A 21,371-nucleotide genomic window follows, 5' to 3' on the forward strand; every position below is an offset into this window, starting at 1 on the left:
AAATGTGGCCCAAATATCCCAAGATAGATGGCAAACACTTGGTGCTCTATATCGGCAAAGTGTATTCTGGATGTGAACCTGGGAAAGGAGTGGACCGCCCAATCATTTAAAATTCCCCACAACTGTGAGCATGACCTCATATATGTCAAAAGCAGATACGGCTCTGCAGCTTTTACAAAGGTAAAGTGAATGTTGTCCTCGAGGGCCATACAGGCTGTCAAAGAAAAACTATATACGGAGTGAAAAATTCCTGCCTGACTCGTTTGATCATTCTAACACATTCCTAATTCATGAGCCATGGCATGAAAAGCAGTCGCGTGATGATGTCGCTGGGCCAAACACTAGAAGAAGTATAGTCATAAGTTTCTTTTCATGGGATATTGACAATAATCACGACATGTGACCAAAGTGGTGTCATCAGTAATGCTTGTTCTGTCTGCGCTACAGCCAAAACACAATTTACACTGACAGGAAATGAAGAATCACTTTTGTGACGTAACCAACAACATTTCTGTATTTTTTTTAATGATGCAAAATAACAATTCATTAGAATATTAAATAATTTCAGCACTAAATCATACACATTAAGGAACAGGTTCAGAACCTTAAAACAGACACACACACACACAAAGTGGTTCAAGAAAATACATTATGTAATCATTACTATGTCAAATATAAATCTATATATTTCTGTGACATTTTTGGTATTTTTAAATTTCAAATTAATCAAATTAATTAAGATTTTCTGAGTTGTTTTAAATAATCTAGGTAAAACCAGATTTAGAGAACGTAGTGAGTACACAGATAAAAGGTTGAGAACATGTGTCCCTCAATATTTTCAGTTTCAATATATTTATAACTCTCATTAATTTGAATTAACGACAGGTCCTGAAAAACTTATGAGTGTTAAGTCCTGACTTGAGAAACAGTTTGTTTTCTATCCTTAACTTTTATTTTCACATCAGTTATAATGACGGACCACAAAGCAGGACCTCACTCTTCAGATTAAGTTTTTCCACAACGTGAGACGTTGAGAGTTTGTTCCCACTCAAAAGATTTGCACTGACAGGAAGGAGTTGTTGTCACAGGTTCTCTGCCTCAGTCCTCACATCTGTAAGTGCTCCAGACACAATCCTTCAATCACAGGAACCATCTTTCCATCCATCTTTCCACCTCTCATCCACACGCGAGCAGTCAAACTCAGGTTTCCCCAGCCGGACGTTGACGTCATTGTGGAGACGACAGAACCACTGAGAGAGAGCGTGGCGACTGCTGGTGTCCGGGTGATTGGTTTTTAATCTGCGGAGAGGAAATTACGTCACTTGAGAAGTGACTCAAGATATCTAATAGAAACACAATGTTAGAATCCCACATGGGCTCCCCCTACAGGTGGGAAAAAATATGAACTTTTAGCACAAGTTTTGACTGACGAGGGACAGAAATGTTACAGGATTTTACACAAATGTGACGAATAGTTTTATTTGTAGTGACGTTGTAGATGAAACCGAACAAAACAAAAGAATGAAAAGGGGTAAGGACGGGTAAGGACACCATGTTTAGGCTACTATACATGCTATCATTGTCCTGCCAGAGTTTCATAATGACACTAAAGGTTTTTACACAACACAAAGACCTGACCTTCCTCTGAGGTCTTCTGCACATTCGTCACAGGGGAAGAACTTGGAGAAGAGGTTGATGAACTGTCCCATCTCTTGCTGCGTTGAGGAGGACGGACGCTCGGGGTAATACGCTGCCATGGTATGCAGAAAGGACCAGGTGTTACGTCCCAACTCCTCCCTGTCCAGCGGACACTGTGGGTCCTCTGGCGGCTCGGACCCTGTAGCTCCGACCTCCTGGAGGATGAAAATAGACGTTCAGATAAACAGTCACACGCAGGTCGGTGGGTGATGTTGATGTTTGTGGTGTAGTCAGATGTAGAAGTCAGATCCTTGTATCTTAATTATCTACAGGCAGGCTGGTGGAGATTAGCTTCAAATAAGATAAATGCAAGACAACTTAAGTTAGGACATTATAAAGTTTGGACCAAAGATGGAGACAAACTGCAAAAACTAGTCAATGTATTGATCAGCTGATGGTAAATTACATATCTGTGTGTTTTCTGAAGACGGTATTTGAACTGTAACGATCACATTTCACATTCTTGGAAGTTTTACAGGTGAATGAATAGTGAAAGCAAACACCGGCTGATAGAACAACAAGTCCTCAGGTCTCTCAGTCCTTCAATGTAAAGACCCGCCACCACCTTGACCTCATGTCACCTGCGCAGCTGCTGTCGTCTGTTTCTTCTGGAACTTCATCCACGACTTAAAGTCCGTACAGGCCCGACACGGCTTCTTCTGCTCCCCGCTCTGCTGCTGCTCTTTCCCGGGACTGTCCTCCGGTGCCGGGCCGCTGACCGGGAACGGGAAAGCCTGGAACCCGGTCGGGCTGGAGGCTGCGGGTCCTCTCGGTCCTGAGGGCGCTGCCATGTTCGCTCTCCGGTCTCAGTTCATCAGCCAATAACCGACTGAGCTGCGGCACCGACACACACGAAGAACCACACTGTGTGGACGCGTTACCCCTGTTTAACACTCGGGTCGGTGAGCTGCGGCACCGACACTTCCACACGTCCCCGGTCCCGAGAGCGATGCTGGTGGTGGGTCGCCGTTTCCCCGGACTTCCTTGTTTCACCCGGACCGTTTACCGGCACGGACCTTGTTCCGGTCGCTAACATCGGTTCCCCGTGCGTGCTGCCGAGTGTCGCCTCTGTCAAAGTGTAAGATTCAACCATTTTAAAACATTGTAAACTCTTGACATCGCGTTTGTTTCACACGGATATTCGTGTGAAACGTCCTTCGCGCTGACTCGCTGCTGTTATCGCTGCTTTCCAGCTGTTTGGTAGCTCTGTTAGCCTGCTAGCCCGGATGCTAACAAAGCTAATAACTGTGGAGTGACACGTTTGTGTGTGTGTGTGTGTGATCCTCTCCCCCGGACAGTGCAGCTGTGGCACCACCTGGACCGTCGACATGGGGATTCTGGAGAAAATCGCGGAAATAGAGAGAGAAATCTCTCGGACACAGAAAAACAAAGGTGAGAGACAGAGAGCAGACCGGTGGCTAACTGTTAGCTACATCGTGGATGACCTGTCAGTCAGATGGTGTGTGTTTGTTTGTCTGTGTGTGCTGTTATACGTATATATACTATAACATGGCAACCTGACAGTGACCAGCGTTATTAATAGACTATCACTGTTTTCATATCCAGCTCAAACTTGATTCGTTAACTCGTATTAAGTCATCAAACCTCATAACGTCGTCATTCATTCTCTCTTTCCTCCAGCTACTGAGTACCATCTGGGTTTGCTCAAGGCCAAGCTAGCCAAATACAGATCTCAACTTCTGGAGCCCTCGAAGTCAGCGGGGGCCAAAGGAGAGGGCTTCGATGTCATGAAATCAGGAGACGCTCGTGTCGCTCTCATCGGGTTCCCCTCTGTGGGTAAGGTAGGTCGACAACGGGGGATGTGGCTCCGGGTCCACAGCTGAAAAAATTGTGGCACTCTTCGTTTTTATTTGCGATATGATGCAGGGTAAAGAGAAACTGATTTACATAGAAACCAAAAATACGATGCATAACTAAGTCTGTGACGCTCTAAAGATTGTGATGATCTCATAAAACCCTCTGTCCTCCAGTCCACCTTCCTCAGTTTAATGACATCAACAGCCAGTGAAGCTGCTTCCTACGAGTTCACTACCCTCACCTGCATACCTGGTGTCATTGAGGTAAACACTCATACCAGTACACATAATGTCACAAATCAAAAACTTTGATAAAAACATCTTAATCTACCATTAACACTGTTATTTGTTCCTCTGCAGTACAAAGGGGCCAACATCCAGCTGCTAGATCTGCCAGGAATCATTGAGGGTGCTGCCCAAGGTACAATCTACTTCCATGTCAGATAAAGTCATTAAGGATTTATTAAAACCAATTCCCACTTGCTGGAAATACCAATTGGGCCAGTAAGAGTTCCTTTAGCTCCAACCAAGCAATTGTGTTTAACTGACCTTCCACCTTTTGATAGGTAAGGGTAGAGGTCGGCAGGTCATTGCTGTCGCCAGGACAGCAGATGTTGTCATCATGATGCTGGATGCCACTAAAGGAGAGGTTCAGAGGTGTGTGAGTTAGCAAATTTGTTAGAAGGGGTTATTTGTTGGGGCAAATGTGAGTCCACTGTGTTTTCATCTACAAAGTCTCACCTTTACATTTCTTTTTCTTTCTAGATTACTGCTTGAGAAAGAGTTGGAATCAGTGGGCATCAGACTGAACCGGTCAAAACCAAATATTTATTTCAAGGTACAGTTTATCTTCTCATCTTTTTGTCTCGCTAGGTGTCATCACACACATCAGGTCATGAACATCAACAGCTAATTTTACGGAGATTAGTTTTAGAGAGATGATGCCATGATGTGAAGTGATGGTGGGTGTTGATATAAATGAAGATGATGTCAAACACCTGGACTGAATCCTTTCAGTAGTTGAAAACAAAGAACCGTTGTATGATTTGCAAACTTGTCATTTCCAGGAAGAAATACTTGAATTTACAGATTGAATTTCAACATGTGTTTTTTTTTGCCTTTCCCTGCAGCCTAAAAAAGGTGGTGGCCTCTCCTACAACTCCACAGTTCCTCTCACCCACTGCTCAGAGAAGCTTGTTCAGCTCATCCTTCACGAATACAGTATCCTTCGAGGACATTGACACAAACATTGTCCCGTCCCTCTTGTCTGTCTTGCTTGCCTTCTCTCCTCCTGTCTCTAGGAAGTCAGGGGATAAAACACTCAAGTGAACTGGAGGAATATTGAATTTAAAAATTGTTCAGTTTACAAGTATTTGTTTTACAAGATATTTCAACCAGATTATTTATGTCTAGCTATATGTATTCTGAACTGAAAAATAGCACTCCAATATTATGTTGTACACAATTGAAGCCATTTGACTTAAGTCAACAGTGGGAAAAGTTTCTATGTGTTGGTTTCTCCTCAGTTTTTCACTCATGATTTATCTGGTTAATGACTCGCAGCTGATTTCCTTCACTGCTTCTCCTAAGAAATCTTTAATGCAGAGGTCCTCTTCAGGGAGGACAGCACTCCGGACGAGTTTATCGACGTCATCGTTGGGAACAGAGTTTACATGCCTTGCCTATATGTATGTCAATTTATATCAACCATTTATGTAAAATGGTTTGAGAAGGATTTGATTAGTTCAAAGACACCATTCTGATTTTAGCATATTGTTGCTCAGGAAGTAAAAACGTCTCTCTTTGCTTGTGTTTGTTTAGAGTTTCTCCCTCCCTCATATAGTTTGTGTGTTTTTAGGTGTACAATAAGGTGGATCAAATCTCCATCGAGGAAGTGGACCGCCTGGCTCGCAGACCTCACAGTGTTGTCATCAGGTGTGTGAATACCAGTATCTCTGGTCGACCATGTCATCTTACTATCTGTGTGTATCTCTGTGATTTAAACGGCTTTCCCTTTTTTTTCAGTTGTGGGATGAAGTTGAACCTGGATTACCTGTTGGAGACGCTGTGGGAATATTTGGCTCTGATTTGCATTTATACAAAGAAAAGAGGAGGTAGACTTACCTTTATCCTCTTTAACCCATCAGCCTGTCACATTCACATAAATACATTGCTTTTAAATGAAATTCTCAATTTCTCTATTAGAGCGCCCAGACTTTAATGATGCCATCATCATGAGAAGAGCAGCAAGTGTAGAACATGTGGTACGTAAAATGCATATTGTGCACACATAAGTAAACTGCTGCATATCAAGATTACCAATGTTCTAAACATATGTATATTCATGATAACTCTGCCTCAAGTTTACATGTGACGTGTTGATATGACACATAAATGTGCCTGTTCTACTTTCTCCCTCAGTGCCATCGAATCCACAGAACCTTAGCAAGCCAGTTCAAATATGCCCTCGTCTGGGTAAGTTCAGGATTTTTAGAGGCATTGACATCGTGAGCTGACTCAAACAAACTTTCTCATGTTGACCTGTACAATAGAACAAACAAAGACAGTGCTTGGATGTTACGAATGAGAGATATTTAATCTGATGGTGGCAGTAGAGCTCCAGTGGTGAACAACACACATGCAGTATGTTTTTACTCAATTCAACAACAAAAAAGAATGCACCAAACTAGATTTAAAGAAATGCATTTGTAAAGTACAATTATAGCGAGCCTTTGATTTCTGTCTTTGACTTTGGTTGCATCTGCAAAGAAAAATAAATGTCATACATCTCTGGGACCATCGTGTCTGCAAGCTGAGACCAATCCAACAAGAGGTCCAGTGTTTTTAAAACCCAGCTCATTCTTGGACATTCTTTGAGCGCACACAACAACAGATATGTTCTCACCTCTGACAAGATGTGATTAAATCGTGGCTTGTAGTGTGACGACTCCACCAACAGATAATTAATGAACAATTTTTACAGAGAAAAAGTTTATTTGTAATCATTTAAAAATCTGCAATCGGAAGTAGATTTTCAAATCCGCAATTGGATTCATCTCCCTTGGGAAACATCTTGTACAATTCTCAGTATTAGATGAGGACAATCATACAGTAAAACAGAGCGGAAGAGATATTTCTTTTTCAGATGTCATAAAGAAATACTTCTATACCACACTGCTTTTGTTCTGGATGTGAACTCTTCTGTCTTTTGGGCCAACAGGGAACCAGCACCAAGTACAGCCCGCAGAGGGTCGGCCTGACGCACATCATGGAGCACGAGGACGTCATCCAGATCGTGAAGAAGTAAAACAAGCTTCTGACAGGACCGAGGAGAGACTGAGCAGGAGGAGTTTAAATGAAAACAAAGCACTGTACAGTAGATGGAATGGAAAACACCCACCGTTCTTATTTTGTATATGATTTCCAACAAAACCAGGAGAGACAGACCGGATCTGAGTTGTGGACAGAAACAGGTTTATTTTACATTTTAAGATAAAGGAAGATGCGTCAATGATTCTGAGAAAGAAAACGGGAAAAACAATAAAGTCCCTAAAACAATAAATAAATCATTGTGTTTGCTCTTTATTCTCTTTTTATGAGATCAGTTTGTTTCTACTGCAGCTCACCTGGATTACACTCACTCCTCATGTGATTCCTGGACCCGGACTTGTTCGTGCACATTTGACTTTTCTTTGCCTGTATTTACTCACATCTTCAAATTCAGTCATTTCATGTTGTAGCAAAAAGTCTTGTTAGAAAATATATTTGGTTATATTGAAGAGCATGAGCTGATAGATGCTAACAGCTGAAAACCCACAGAGATGAGGACAAAAACACATTTAGGTACCGGACACAACAAATCTGATTCTTCACCCGGGAGTCAAAACTACACAACAGACAACAGGAAACTTGGTGAAATGATGAGACATGGTCTGAGTAAAGAAACCCATCACACGCTGGTGTGGATCTGGACACTGGGTGAATTAATTTTACTATTTATTATTGCATTCTTTGACATTTTCACAGATTTCATGATAATTAATAGATTGTGATAAAAAAGTTAGAGGGCTAATATCTATGAGTGTGTCTATAATCTGCTGGGTTAAGCTTGTGTTTTTCCACCTGGATGAATTAGGTGTTATCATAACCTTTAATATACCATCATAATGTATTTGTTATGTTTTGCATAATTGATGAGAAAGAGCAAACTCAAAAAGTAACTTTGATTGACAAGTAAATGTAAAAGTTGTATTAATTCCCTGTCAGATGCAGAGAGGTAAAAGTATGAGGTATATTAGAAAAGTGAAGGACTAAAGTACCAGTACACCAACCTCAGACGTCTGCTAAAGACAAGAAAACTTGAAGAAATATACGTCATCGCTTCCCAGAACGATATAAAATGCAATGAATTAAAAACAAGTAAATATTTTTGTGTATGGGGAATTAGAGGTGGAGATACATGAAAGGCTTTAAAATAAAGTTCTCTGTTCTGCCTCACTGTCGATAACAGGTGTCCTGTAGGGCAGCGTCCTGCACACCTTGATTCCTCCTCAGCCACCTATGACCCCTCCCTGCTGCCTCCATCCCTGCGGGCCTGCTGTTGGCGTCGCTCTCCCCCGGTGCTCCGAGGTAGACTGGACTTTTTTCTTTCAGTCAGTACGGACTCCCAGCCAATGCTCCCCATTCACTCGCACACACACTCGCACAATAGCACCATTAAATATTCACAAGCAGCTCTTTGGTGTGGGAGAGGTGGACTGAGTGTGAGGCTTTACATGAGGGAGGGAGGGAGGGAGGGAGGGAGGGAGAGTGAGAGAGAGAGAGAGCGGATGTGAGTTGACACCGTGGGCCTGAAAGATGTCTTAAACATGTCTCCTCATAGCGAGCTGTGGATGGAGAGATTCTGCTTTGGAATAACCTGAAGAGGAGAGACATGATGGAGGGATAATACTGAGGAGAAAGAGAAGACACAAAGGTACGGTCCACTGACTGTGTATTGTGTGGAAGCAGGCATGACACTTGATGCTGCTTGGCCCCATATGGCATGGCTAAGTGTGTGTGTGTGTGTGTGTGTGTGTGTGTGTGTGTCTGCAGTGCCAGTATACACAAGAGTGAAGTGGGTGTTTGGTGTTTAAAACTGAATTCCTTGAAGGTGAGTTTAGTGGAAGTGAATTCAAAGCAGCAGAAAATCGAGTTTGCGTCGCAGCCTCTCTCTCACCCACTCGGCTCCTTTCAAACGGATTCAGTGAAACGTGGGAGTTTTCCCAGGTTTGATCAAACTAACTGTACCTGACAGTGGATGAGCCTGAGCTGAAAGTAGCTCTGCATCATCTCCAGGAATCTTTTCCCTGCTTGACCTCTGTGTTTGCTGACTGAGCTCCTGTCTCCTCAGTGTCAACACAATCATTTTGTGTTTTTACTCCTACACACACAAGGCAACACAAAAACAAACTTCACACTATGATTAGCTCTTTCTAGGTCTAATTATAAACTAACCCTGTATACAGGTTTCACTTTGACACACAGAAACGCCTCCGTAACTTTTAACTGCGTCGAAACCTAAGAGCTTGTTTCCTCTCAGTTCACAAACAGGCTCCTTGGTTTGAATCCCAGGTGTGGAGTTTGTGTGTCCTCCTCGTGTCTGCGTGGGTTCTGTCCTGCTTCCTCCCACAGTTTATTGGAGACTCGACTGTAGGTGTGAATGTGAGCAAGGGATAATCATTATGATGAATGTTACAAAATTATCACCAGGTAGAAGAGGTGAAACTTCTCTTTTACTGGTGCTGCCTTGTTCTAAGTTTGGATGTCAGTCAGATATCTTGCCTTGCTTGTTTTAGTAGAGCTTAGAAATGTTGCTTTTAAAGACAGAACTAACTTTACAACCAGCTTGACCAAAAGTAAGATAAGATGCATGAGATGGACTTCATTGTCCCAGTGGGAAATTTGGTGTGGGCTTCACAGTGTCTGCAGTGTAAAAAAATATTGTGAAATACATTCCTCACACAGTCATCTATCTATCTATCTATCTATCTATCTATCTATCTATCTATCTATCTATCCATCTATCCATCTATCCATCTATCCATCTATCCATCTATCCATCTATCCATCTATCTGGCTGATAGAATAAGCATGAATGAGCCACAGTCCATGGTCTTTTAAGGATTTAACTGATGACTGAGGCTCTTCTGCCCTCTTCTGATTCAGTCTGCTCATTACAGGAAGCTGCTCCTGACATTAAAATCCAAGTCTGGTGTTAAAGAACATGTGGCGACTATTTGAAGGCAAAAAAAAAACTACAGTAGGAAAAGTCCACTCAGGTCAGGGAGGAAGGAATCCTGAACTGTAATAATAAATAATGAGGATAATAAGGAATAAGGAAACTAGAAACTAGAATTGCACTCAGTAGATCTTATGCCTCCGCCAAGGCCCAACAGTAAATCAAATCCTGCACCAAAACCGCCATGTTTGTTTGGATGTATTTCTAAAACTATTGAAGATACACATCAGCAGTAATGTGTCTCCAGCTCTGTTTGTTTCCGTGCAGGGACAGAAAAAACCTCCCATGACACCTCATTTAAATCTGCTAGATCTTGATTTCATTTGGATCAAATTGAACACAGTCACAGATATCAGTCCTGTTTTTTTTAATCAGGCTCTACAAACTAGTCCCTGGGAAATATGGGAAAATGTTGTGTCTCACACTGTTAAAGAAAATGATGAAGCAATTAACGGCACTGCCCATTTCTCCAGATCCATGTATCATTTTATTTCTTTAATTTTGAATGAGGTTCTTTGCATTGATTGGGGAGGACGGTGGTTTCTGAGTTGGGTTCTCCTGTTCAGAAATATATGACAAAGCAGATTTAAGCCCACATTCATGCAAAGACAAATCCCTGGTGATTAGCTTTAGGTTTACTCCTTTTTTCTCTGTCAACTCAGTATACGACAAAAGACAAAAGACTCAGTCATGGACGGAGATTATATATAATCTGCAAACAAGGATTTTTCATGCAGGGACTGAACAAAGGCTAACAGCCTATACGGTGCACAACATTTACCTTTGTTACCTCATCTCTTTAATGGCCTTAAACAAGTGGTCAGGTGGTTTCCTGTACTTCCTGTCCACTGATCTTTGTCTAACAAATGAATGACTCTATCGCTGCACATGAAGAAGCAGCGTGACACTCAGAGACATAAACACCTCATTGAACCACTCAGTCATTTTATATGGAGCATGAGTCAGGATGATGTGTCTGTCATGAGAAATCGAGACAGAACCCAAAGTGTTGTCCTCAAAATATCACAGTGAATAAACAGTGACATGATTGTGTACAAATATACTGCAATTGTAGTACATTGGAGTGCGTGTGTGTGCGTCTGTGTCTGTGCCCACAGTTTTAAACTTAGCCTGGAGAGGAGACACCACTGTGTGTGTGTGTGTGTGTGTGTGTGTGTGTGTGTGTGTGTGTGTGTGTGAGACAGATGGAGAGAGAGACACCTTTTGTTGCATGTGTGTTGAATGTCAGTTCTGATAAGGCGCCCCAAAACACACACACAAACACAACCTATTGTGGTTGCTGATGTTTCATGACAAATCACTCTGTGGGCTCTGATGTTCAGACGTCAGTGTGGGGGGATGATAGCGTCCTGTGTGTGTGTATCTACGTGTGTGTGTGTGTGTGTAATCCTGTACAATGGATCTGCCCAGTTGTTTACTTGGGCACTTACACAGAGGGGGACACAGCACATGTACGTGTGCAGCAGGTTTACTCAGAAACATAATCAGTGCATGTACTGATGTTTGAAGAAGACATGAACCTGAGCTGCTTCTGTTGTCTGGAGATGTGCAGGTAATCACTGACGCTCCACTGAAGGCTGAGGCCGCATTGTGTGTCCAGATGCTCTGTATCTTTTAAAGGAACTGAAGTGAATAGTGTGTGTGTGTGTGTGTGTGTGTGTCTGTGTGTGTGTGGACTATTTAACATCAGCAGAGGGTCCAGATGAGCAGCATGAGTCAGTGTGACCACGCAGAAACCAGTGATGTAGGATATTTTTTGAATGGGTTGCTCCAGCATTTTGATATCGGTGGATCATAGATGTTCTTAATATCAGTCTCTGCCACAGACAAGGTAAGAGATCGAAAGTCAAATGTTTATAAATGGAATCATTGAGGAATGGGAGGGTTATGGCGTTCAGGTTTTAGATCGTATACAACATTGTCACCAGGTCTCAGCACAACTTTACTCCACTTGTGAGTTTAAACAACTTGCGATTGTGGTGATAAATAAATTGACATGTTGTTTTTTTAAATTAGATGTATTGTTTGATCTGTGGATGTAAAATGTTAAGGCCAAAAATCCAAACTTTCTTTAGTCACATTTAAATTTGCCAATAAACTGCCCCCAAACACTAGAATCTAAATTCATTGGTAGCACGTGAGCTTCCTATTTCCAAGTCGATTCAGCGGAGTGTTGCTCTTTGATTCTCTCCGACAGGTCTGCGATGTGTGAGCGGCCACTAGGGCCTCTCCTTTGTCAAGTCACAGGGTAATCTGGCAGCGAAGGTTAAGAAATGAATGGAGCTTAAAGGCTTAAAGGAAACCTGAGTCCTGCCTCCTCATCCTCCTGTCTCACCTCCTTTGTCCGCAAAGATCTCTGTCACTCGTCCTTTCATTCTTTCCAACATCGTCCTCCTTATATTTCAAAGACGATGAGTTGAAAAAGCAAATAAAATGTCTCCAAGTGGAGACTAACGTTGAGTAAATATTGACTTTGATAGCAGATTAAATCATTGCATCTGTCGATCCACTTCACTGGTGCAGAGTGAAATACATCTTCAACTTGTACAGTGAAATGTGGAGGATGAAATTTAAATAAATACACTGCAGTTGAAGTACGTGTGTGTGTGTGTGTGTGTGTATGTGTGTGTTAGTTTGTGCGTGTGCATGCTCACAGTCATTAAATGGGCCTGTTGGCTGTGCTCTGCTCAGGTGATCTCCTTTATTAGTCCTGTGTCGCTGAGTGCGTCTGCTGAAAGCGTGTTGTCAGTGATTGGCACTAGAAGAGACTCTCCCCTTCATCTCGAACTCACTCACTCGCCCTCCATTGTGGCCTCGTATCACTCTCTCCATCCCTCCATTTCCCTCCTTCTTCAGTTTCCTCCCATAACCACTTGTCATCGCAGCCTTTTTCGACTTCCTACCTTCCATCGATTCCTCTCACCGACTCTCTTCCTTCCCTCTCCTTCTTTTCATCTTCCCTTCTTGTTGATCCCATCTTTACCGTTTGGCATCTTTTCAGCATTTATTTGCTGTCGTTCATTCAACAACTGTTCATTGAGTCATATTTTCTCCTTTTTTACCTCCTTACCTCCCTCTCCTCTCTCTCCACCTCTTCCATCTGCGTTCTATTCATCACCATTTCACTCAGTCGACCGACCACATCAGCACGACATCAGATACATATCACACATATCAATTAGATCTCTTTGCGTGTCCCTTTACATGTTTGGCAAATAACAACCTTCACCGTGTTTGCATCTGATGAACGGAGAGGAACTTTTGAACTTTCCCCAGAGCCCACGCTGCGTCTTCACGCTCGTATCCGATGATGCCAACAGCTGCTGTTGTTGTTTTACCTGAGTTTTGTTGTGGTCACTGCCCCTGGAGACACATGATACAGATTTCTGCTCAGATGCTTCCATAGGGTCAAGCTTATTAAGCTAATTAGCAGAAAGAAATCTTGGCAGTGAACCTGTTAACTGAAATACATGATGAAGACTTTCCTCTTCATTTAAATGTCGATATTTAAGTGTTTATTTTGCGGTTATTAGAAAATCTTTCTTTACGTTGCCGTTTCCCCGCCATCATCCATCTGCTCTGTGGCGTCTGCCTGCTAACCCCTGACACCAGGCCATATGTATAATATATTGGTTGGCGAGCAGGCCAGGGTGGGGTTGACCCTTTGTGATATATTTAGAGCAGCCTGCGATGAATGTTTTATCTATGCTGCGTAGGCAGAACACAGGGCAGTCATTAAACATTCATATCTGCCACTGAGATGACCTCCTGGAATATCAGCCCGTCATCAAAGAATTAACCCCAAGCCTTCATCAATGAGCCAACATCAGCATCATCATTTATGTAATACCATCGTATCTCACACCCCTGAATCCATGTCACACCTGGCACTTCTACAAACGGGGCGTAGATGTATGTATGTGTGTGTATGTGACAAATAATTAAACAGTTTATATCAGTGAAGTGTAATTCCAGAGGATCTCATGTTATAATTGGTTAACGTGGACATTCAGAAAAATAGCATGAGTGAAAGATGAGAAATATCCTCTATAGGCTCATGTGAGCATTTAGAGGATCTTTGTATTACCCGAAAAAATGTCCTGTTTTAAATTCTAATTCATGCTCTAATATATCATTTCTAAGGTTTTGGTTGATTCTGGCGGTCACTGAAATGGAAAGTTGCTTTAAACTCATGACCTCAATTAGGTGGAGTGTGACACAGACTGAAACAACAGCTACAGCGAGTGATGACTTATCTTAAAACCTAAAATGTTTTGCATCAGATGTTGAAACTGTTGAATATTATTGGTTTGAGAATTTTAACATGCATCACTCTCAGATGTGCTCCAGCTACTGGTGTGTATGTGTGTTTTGGCTCTGCGTGGCTTCACCTCTCAGACACAGTTTAGCAACAGCTCAGCCGCCCTGCATTATTCATACAGGAGCGAGTCTGCAGATAGGGTTACCCTGAGGCAGTATAGCCGGTGCATTAAGGTGCCGTTTGCAACTATAACTGGATATACACTCCCTGTGATGCACATACACACACACACACAGACATACACCGCATATGCTCATATGTTTACGCGCATGCGCCGAGGATATATATCGAGGCCACAAGTTTAAGTGAACACGGGAATGGATGAAGTTGCAGTAACCAGAGAGAGATGCAGAAGGTTGCAGGAGGTCACAAAGGCAAGCTGGCGTGGATATGGGAGGATACGACCGCAAATGCAGCACACTCACACACTCAGAAGAGGACACCCCTGAAGGCCAAGACTCACACTGTTGCACGCACACTGGCTCTCCTTGGTGGGGGGACATCCTGCCAAAGTTGGTGCAGCGGCCAAGATGAGGATTTACCGCCGGACTCACAGGACGCACTAACAATGGGAGACACACAATGGACTACACAGACTCTGTCACAGGGATAGCAGATTCTTTTATTGATCGTGCGACCCCGGGAAGTTAACAACAAACCTTTCAAAAAGGATCAAGACCAGGAATTTAAATTTTTTGCAATGATGGATGTTACATTTTTAAGGATTTAATTAAGAAACTCAGTGAGCCTGTGGCAACAAATGTTGAGAGATACTAACCTGTAAGATTAACTATTTGATCTGTAACATTTAAGACTCACTTAGCGGCTGCTTTTTAAAATTTAAAGCTCTGAGACAGGTTTCCATCTCTTTTTACACACAGAGTCAACAGCTCTTTTGAAGATTCAAGACTGTACTGTAATGCGAGTGAGCACTGGGCTGAGATTCCAACTCCATTACTAGATCGTATTTTGAAAGACTGTGGTTTGTGTGTGTCTCAGTGTGCATTTTAGAACCACTGTATTAGGACACTGTGTGTTTCTCGTGTTCAGATGGAGGGAGGAGAAGAAACACAAATGAAAAAATGGGATTAAGAGGATGTTGCTACTTTGACTCTTCTTCTCGGGAGCACATATCAACATTGACATTGATACTGACCTGCTTTTGCACAGTTCGGGAGCTTGTCCTTTCTCATCTTGTTTAGAATGAGTTTGAGTTAGGAGACATCATGCCACCTAAAAAAGGTGACCCAAAGTCAGCTGCCAAGAAAGGCAAAGCAGAGGAGCCTAAAAAGGGAGGGAAAGATGACAAGAAAGGGGGAAAGAAAGCAGAGGAGCCACCAGCCAAGGGGAAAGGAAAGGATGATGGGAAGAAGGGAAAAGGAAAGAAACCTGTCAGTGAGTCAGAGGAGGGCTCAGAGGAAGAAGAGGAGATTCAGAGTGAGGAAGAGGAGAGTGATGACAGTGAAGAAGAACAACCCAAGAAGCCAGTAAAGATAGATAAAGGGAAAGGGAAAGCAGCTCTGAAAGGTGCATCCAAGGCCATGGCTGTGAAGGGTTTTAAGCCTCCCTCTAAACAGTCACCTCCACCTGAGGATGAGGAGAGTGAAGAAGAGAAGGGGAAGCCACAGGTGAAGAAAGGGATGGCTGCAGTAAATCTGAAAAAGATGAGTGATGTCCATATTAAAGGAGCCTCTAAGGCCATGATGGGTTTTGCTGCAGAAGGGCAAAAAAAGAATGTAGGTGCAGGAAAAGCACAGAAGGCAGTAGATGCCAGATCTCACCTGAAAGGAGCCTCCAGAGCCCTGACAGGCCTCACAGGAAAATCTTCTCCTTTTAGCTTGCCCTCTAAACAGCAGCAACCAGAGAAAGCCAAGCCAAAAAGAAACCTTAAAAGCACCTCCCGTCTCTTTCTACGACTCTCAAAGAAAAAGAAGCCCCCTGCTGAGGGTAAACCACTTTTGGGCACCAGCAAGCTTTTTGCTGGGTTTGGGGCTAAATCAACTTCTGCCGTCAAAAAGCCAGGTCTCTCTGGATTCAGTTTATTCAATAAAAAAGATGCTGTTGAAAAAGAAACCACACCCCCAAAAAAGACGCTAAATCTATCAAATTTAGGGGGAAAGGGGAAAATGGCAGCGGAGGCGAAGGGATTGGGAGGGAAATTTAAAGGCATGTTTGGGAAAAAGAAAGAGGAATCACGGTTCAAGACTAAAAGCTGGATGTTGGGAAGGATGGCTGCAGCAACTAACTGGCTGACAGGGAGGTTTCTGACAAGTAAGGGTCAAGGTCGACTAGGGGCAAGAGCAGGAGGACAGGGGCGGAAGCATCTATCGTTTGCCAACAGGGACAATAGAGGGAGACAGACAGAATATTACAACGAGGGCTTTGAATATGATGATGATGAGTACGGATATGAGGAAGAGTATCAAGACAGGTGGAGACCAAGAGGCCCCCACAGACAACACATGGACTTTGACTCATACGACCCTTATGAGGAGGAAATGGATTACTATGACGATGAAGAGTGGGAAGATGAATATGGTTACTATGATGATGAGGGCAACTTTTATTATGATGATGAGTTTTACTATGATGATGGCATGGATCACTATGGTTACCCTTATGGCTATTATGATGACGAGTATGAAGATTACTATGGCGATGAAGGGATGGAGTATTACTATGGTGAAGATGGAATGCTGTATGCAATGGATCCACACAGTTACTATGGGGAGGCCATGGATAGTTTCTATGACCCATACGACCCGGAGCTCTATGGAGATTACTTCGACCATGATATATATAACTATGGGATGTCAGAGCCATATGGCATGATGAGTGGTGGCTATGATGTTGTTTCAGGCCTATATGATAACCAAATGCTTGGCTATAGAGAACCTGCTGCTGTACACAACCCTTATCAGCAACCTTTCTATATAGATGCTAGGCTGGATCCAGCTGAGTCAGGACATCTATATGGACAGGAGCAGCTGTCTTACCCTGTAGCCGAGCCATTAGCAGAGCAGTTCAGGGTCCCCAGGCCCCAGGTAATGCTGTTTGGTAAAGACAGACTAGATGTAGAAACCCTACCACCTCCGCCTGTTTATTCACATCCCTCCTCCCCAATATATCTCCCTCCCAACCCAGCTCTTGCCCTCAACAATCTGGAAAGGATGCCGGATATACAGTATGAGCAGCCCTTCCCCACATATGTTCCAACGCAGCCCCATTACTCCACTGTCATGAACCAACAACCAACCCCCATTCCTTCCAGACAAGCCCCCTCGCCCACAGCTATGGTCTATCAGCAGGAGCCCTTTCCTCTTCCTCAGTTTACTCACCCTCCTCTCTCTGTTTCTCCAAGTCACTTGTCCCCATATCCCCTTCCACAGCAACTGGCCTCTCAAGTTTACCTCCCATCCCTTCCCCAAGACCCACAAATGTTTCAGATGGGGCAAATGTTGCCACCTGTCACACCAATACAGCCAGTGATGCCTCCACTGATGCGTTCACCATTGCATTCACCAGTGGCCTCACCTAGACCAGTGCGAAGACTGAGCCCCCTTCCATCGCCACAGATCTCAATGAGGCCAGGATCAATGAGGTCAATTGCCCCTCCATCACCTCGCCTCTCACAACAGCAACACATGGCCTTCCAAACAGGCATCCAGCCGGACCCCCATCTCTCTCCTCGTTTACATAGGAAAGGGCTCCCTCACCGGGCCTCCATGGCAGGTCAGAGGCAAACTCAACCCCAACATGAGAGGCGACGACCACCTAGCCCACCTGTTTCTTCACCACACCAAAGAACAAGGATGTCAATTAGGCCTCAGCCATCCCTGTCAAGAGGAGTGGAGGGGACTGGATTACGCAGGGGTCCATCGACTGTCCGACCTCAGTCTCCACTTTCTAGCCCCCTAGCTTCACCCCGGGGATCAATGAGGAAGAGAGTAAGTCCACCACCTTCCCCTAGACTCTCTTTTAGACAGCAACCCCCTCCAGATGCTGTGCCTTTGCCATCTGCCAGACCACATTTCCTCAAAGGTGGAAAACAAATGTCCAAGATAAGACGTTCCCCCTCTCCTTCCCTACGATCCCCACAAAGACAGAGCCCCCCTCTAGCAGAGAGATCTCACTCCCCCCCTCAAGCATTCCGCCCCGCTTCTCCCCATCGCCCTCCTTCCCCTTCCTCATCCCGTATCACCAGTCGCAACCTCCCTACCCGGTCCTCTACTCGCAGGTTAAGGGGGCTTGCAAGAGGTCAAAGTCACGTGCCCATGGGGACTGTGAAACCTTCCCCAGCTAACCCCTACTTACAGAGACGCAGCAGACATGGACCCCCTGTCACTCAGCATGTAGCCCCATTCAGGTCATCTGTCCATAGTGGCCCAGCCTCTCCTACAGGACAAATAGGGGGCGTAGCTGGAACACCCATGTTATCCCGGAGAGGCTCCAGGACTGCAGGGTTAAGGGAGTCACAACGAATGGGTGCTCCCCAAGGAGGCTTCCACAGACCTGTGGGCAGGGGACAACCGCTAGTCCGTATGCCCAGAAATCAACCATCCCTTCAATCTAGGCAGTCATTCAGAGCTCCTCCTCCAGTGCCTCCTGTCTCCCCACAGCCGTTATTAAAACAGAATGGTCCTCTTTCTCCCCAGCCATCAGTGCGTAGGCTGCAAAGTAGACCACCATCTCCACAACCACTGCAGCATCGATCCCCTCTGCTCAGCCGTTCAGCTTCTCCCATGCACCATCTATCTCACCCACCCTCCCCATTGCCTTACAGGGCAATGAGCCCACATGGTCGAGGGCCAACATCTTTTCAACCTCCACTGTCTCAACCAAGTCTTCCTCCTGGCTCTCTCCTACCATCTCAGAGTGTTACCCAGTATGACTACACAATGATGGAACCAGGCCCATCCCCAATGCTTACCAATGCTTTACCAAACCCTCAGGTTGTAGGTGCTCCTTTCCATCCCTCTCCTATTCCTTCCTCCATCCCTTACTCCACCACTGCTTATTCTTCTCCTTTACAGAGACCAACCTCACCCCAAACACAGCATGACATCTACCCTCAAGTTCTCCCTCAAGTACCACCCTCATCACCTCATCTAGGACGCATGCTCCAGAACCCTTATCTTCAGAATGGCAGCAACACAACACCTTTACAGAGAGGCTCTTCGCCCTTACCTGGTGGACAGGGGGAGATATCAGGGGGAGTACAGGTGAACCAGAAGGAGAGCCCATATGCTACTCTTGGTTTATCCAATGCCTTAATGCAGAACTCTCGTTTGCGCAGTGCCTCATACTCATCTCCTCTACAACGCAATGCCAACCTCAATACAACGGTCTTCTCATCCCCTCAGGCAGAAGCCACTCTTGCCTCTTCTGTACCCTCCTCCCCACAATTGTCTTCTGCTTTACTTAACTCTCAGCTAGCTAATGCTTCCTTTTCCTCACCCCTTCAGCGCCACCTCTCCCCCATGACTCCTGGTCCTCCTCCCACTACACCTCAACAGGGGACTATGAGAGGTGCATCCCCACTCTTTTCTGGTGGACTCCGAACCTCTCAGATCCAGAGCTCCATGTTCAGGCTTCCAGGTGGCACTTTGACAATGCCTCGGGGCCCTGTTGGGTCTCCTATTGCCACTGATATTGGGGGTACTGTTAGTGGTGGTGAGAGGCTGTCACCCATGATGCTCTCTAATGCCCTGCAGAACCCAAGCCTACGCCAGGCAACATATCGACTCCCTGATGGCTCATTTGTCACCAGAACTGAACCTGCAGAACTTTCCTCAGGTCCATCCCCACTCTCGTCCCCAATGCTGTCCTCTGCCTTGCTCAATCCCAGTTTGCGACAGGCCACATATCGTTTGCCTGATGGCACTCTTGTAACCAGGACAGAACCCACACCCGCACCTGCCCCTTCTTCACCAATGCTTTCCTCCGCACTTTTGAACACTGGTGTACGTAAAGCCACATACCGGCTGCCAGATGGAACTTTGGTTACAAGGAATGAGCCAGCATCTCAGCCTGTCACCTCTTCCTCTCCTATGCTCTCCTCTGCTCTTCTCAATTCCAATGTTCGTCAGGCCTCTTATCGATTACCAGATGGTTCAATTCTGACACGTCAAGGAGAGGAGACGCAGACAGCTGAGAGTACAGTATCATCTCCGGGGCTGTCGAGTGCTCTGATGAATGCTAACCTTCGTAAAGCAAAATTCCAGCTCCCAGGGGGATCATCACTGTTTTCAAAGAACCAACCGCAAGCTTCCTCCTCTGCCTCCACTAGTCCTCTCCTTTCTGGTGCCTTGCTAAACACCAACCTCCGGGGTGCCTCCTACAGACTCCCAGACACATCACTATTGAGGCAGCCTGGTTCAGCAGATACCTCTGAGCCACGCTCTCTTGACCTGTCTAATGCTCTTCGTAACAAAAACCTACGATCTGCCACCTACCGTTTACCAGATGGAACTCTGATCAGCCGTCCTCAGCCTGCTTCCTCACCCCGAACACTTGACCTGTCTAATGCTTTATCAAAGAACCAAAACCTTCGCGAGGCAAAGTACCGTCTCCCCGATGGCAACATCATGACACGGCTTGGTGCCCCTAGGACTCCAGAACCTCGCTCGCTTGACCTCTCTGGTGCTCTGCAGAACCCTCACCTCAGACAGGCTTCTTTCCGCCTCCCCTCCTCATATGCTGTAGTATCACCCCAGGTGCAGGGATCTGGACCAGAACAGCACTGGGCACAGGGATCTGGAACTGAAGGCTTGGAACTCCAGCAAGATGTGGACGTATGGGATGCAGAGAGGGTTCTACCTCATGGGACGGTGCAGAACCTCAATAAGTGGTCCATGTACAGAGATGGGGAGCTGCTGGAGCCCCACAGCATGATGGAACAGGGGAATGCGGGGGATGAATCGGGGGAATGGAATCTCAGCAGGGAGGGGGAACCACAGGGGCACTGGTTTGACAAGGTAAACGTTTTGAATGATTCATACATGTTGACACACTAGTCATGCACTTTCCTGTAACCCTTAATGAAACACTGGGGTGAAAACCTGGTCAGTTGTAGATTACATTGGTGGGGGGGCCTGTGTTATTAGTGTTGATACTGAAAGAGCAATTTATGATGAAGGAAACATATGCAAACACTTCTTTGCTGAGGGGCATGCAAACAGGGGGTCTGGTAACAACCATAGAACAAGTCAAAACAAAAGAGAATCAACACTTC

The 21,371-nt window shown here is 44.8% G+C and overlaps 3 protein-coding genes across 3 annotated transcripts; 2 read left to right on the top strand and 1 right to left on the bottom strand.

Moving 5' to 3' along the window:
* Positions 1-508: 508 nt before the first annotated feature.
* On the bottom strand, positions 509-2,710 carry gfer (growth factor, augmenter of liver regeneration (ERV1 homolog, S. cerevisiae)). Its single transcript, XM_020107669.2, has 3 exons — positions 2,280-2,710; positions 1,639-1,853; positions 509-1,299 (listed from the first exon to the last, which is right to left on the bottom strand). Exons 1-3 carry the CDS (start codon positions 2,487-2,489, stop codon positions 1,137-1,139), a joined length of 588 nt encoding a protein of 195 aa, XP_019963228.2. The 5' UTR covers positions 2,490-2,710; the 3' UTR covers positions 509-1,136.
* drg2 (developmentally regulated GTP binding protein 2) lies at positions 2,636-7,081 on the top strand. Its single transcript, XM_020107667.2, has 14 exons — positions 2,636-2,776; positions 2,997-3,090; positions 3,340-3,500; positions 3,690-3,779; positions 3,876-3,936; positions 4,082-4,172; positions 4,281-4,353; positions 4,646-4,736; positions 5,106-5,203; positions 5,374-5,450; positions 5,541-5,629; positions 5,721-5,779; positions 5,937-5,990; positions 6,736-7,081. The coding sequence occupies exons 2-14, from the start codon at positions 3,027-3,029 to the stop codon at positions 6,820-6,822; spliced, it is 1,095 nt and encodes a 364-aa protein (XP_019963226.1). The 5' UTR covers positions 2,636-2,776; positions 2,997-3,026; the 3' UTR covers positions 6,823-7,081.
* An 8,282-nt stretch (positions 7,082-15,363) lies between these two features.
* Positions 15,364-21,153, top strand: LOC138407779 (SH3 and multiple ankyrin repeat domains protein 1-like). The gene has a single exon (XM_069525261.1). The coding sequence runs from the start codon at positions 15,364-15,366 to the stop codon at positions 21,151-21,153; it is 5,790 nt and encodes a 1,929-aa protein (XP_069381362.1).
* The last annotated feature ends 218 nt before the right edge of the window (positions 21,154-21,371 follow it).

The sequence above is a fragment of the Paralichthys olivaceus genome, chromosome 5 (genome assembly GCF_024713975.1).
Source record: "Paralichthys olivaceus isolate ysfri-2021 chromosome 5, ASM2471397v2, whole genome shotgun sequence".
NCBI classification, from domain to species: domain Eukaryota; kingdom Metazoa; phylum Chordata; class Actinopteri; order Pleuronectiformes; family Paralichthyidae; genus Paralichthys; species Paralichthys olivaceus.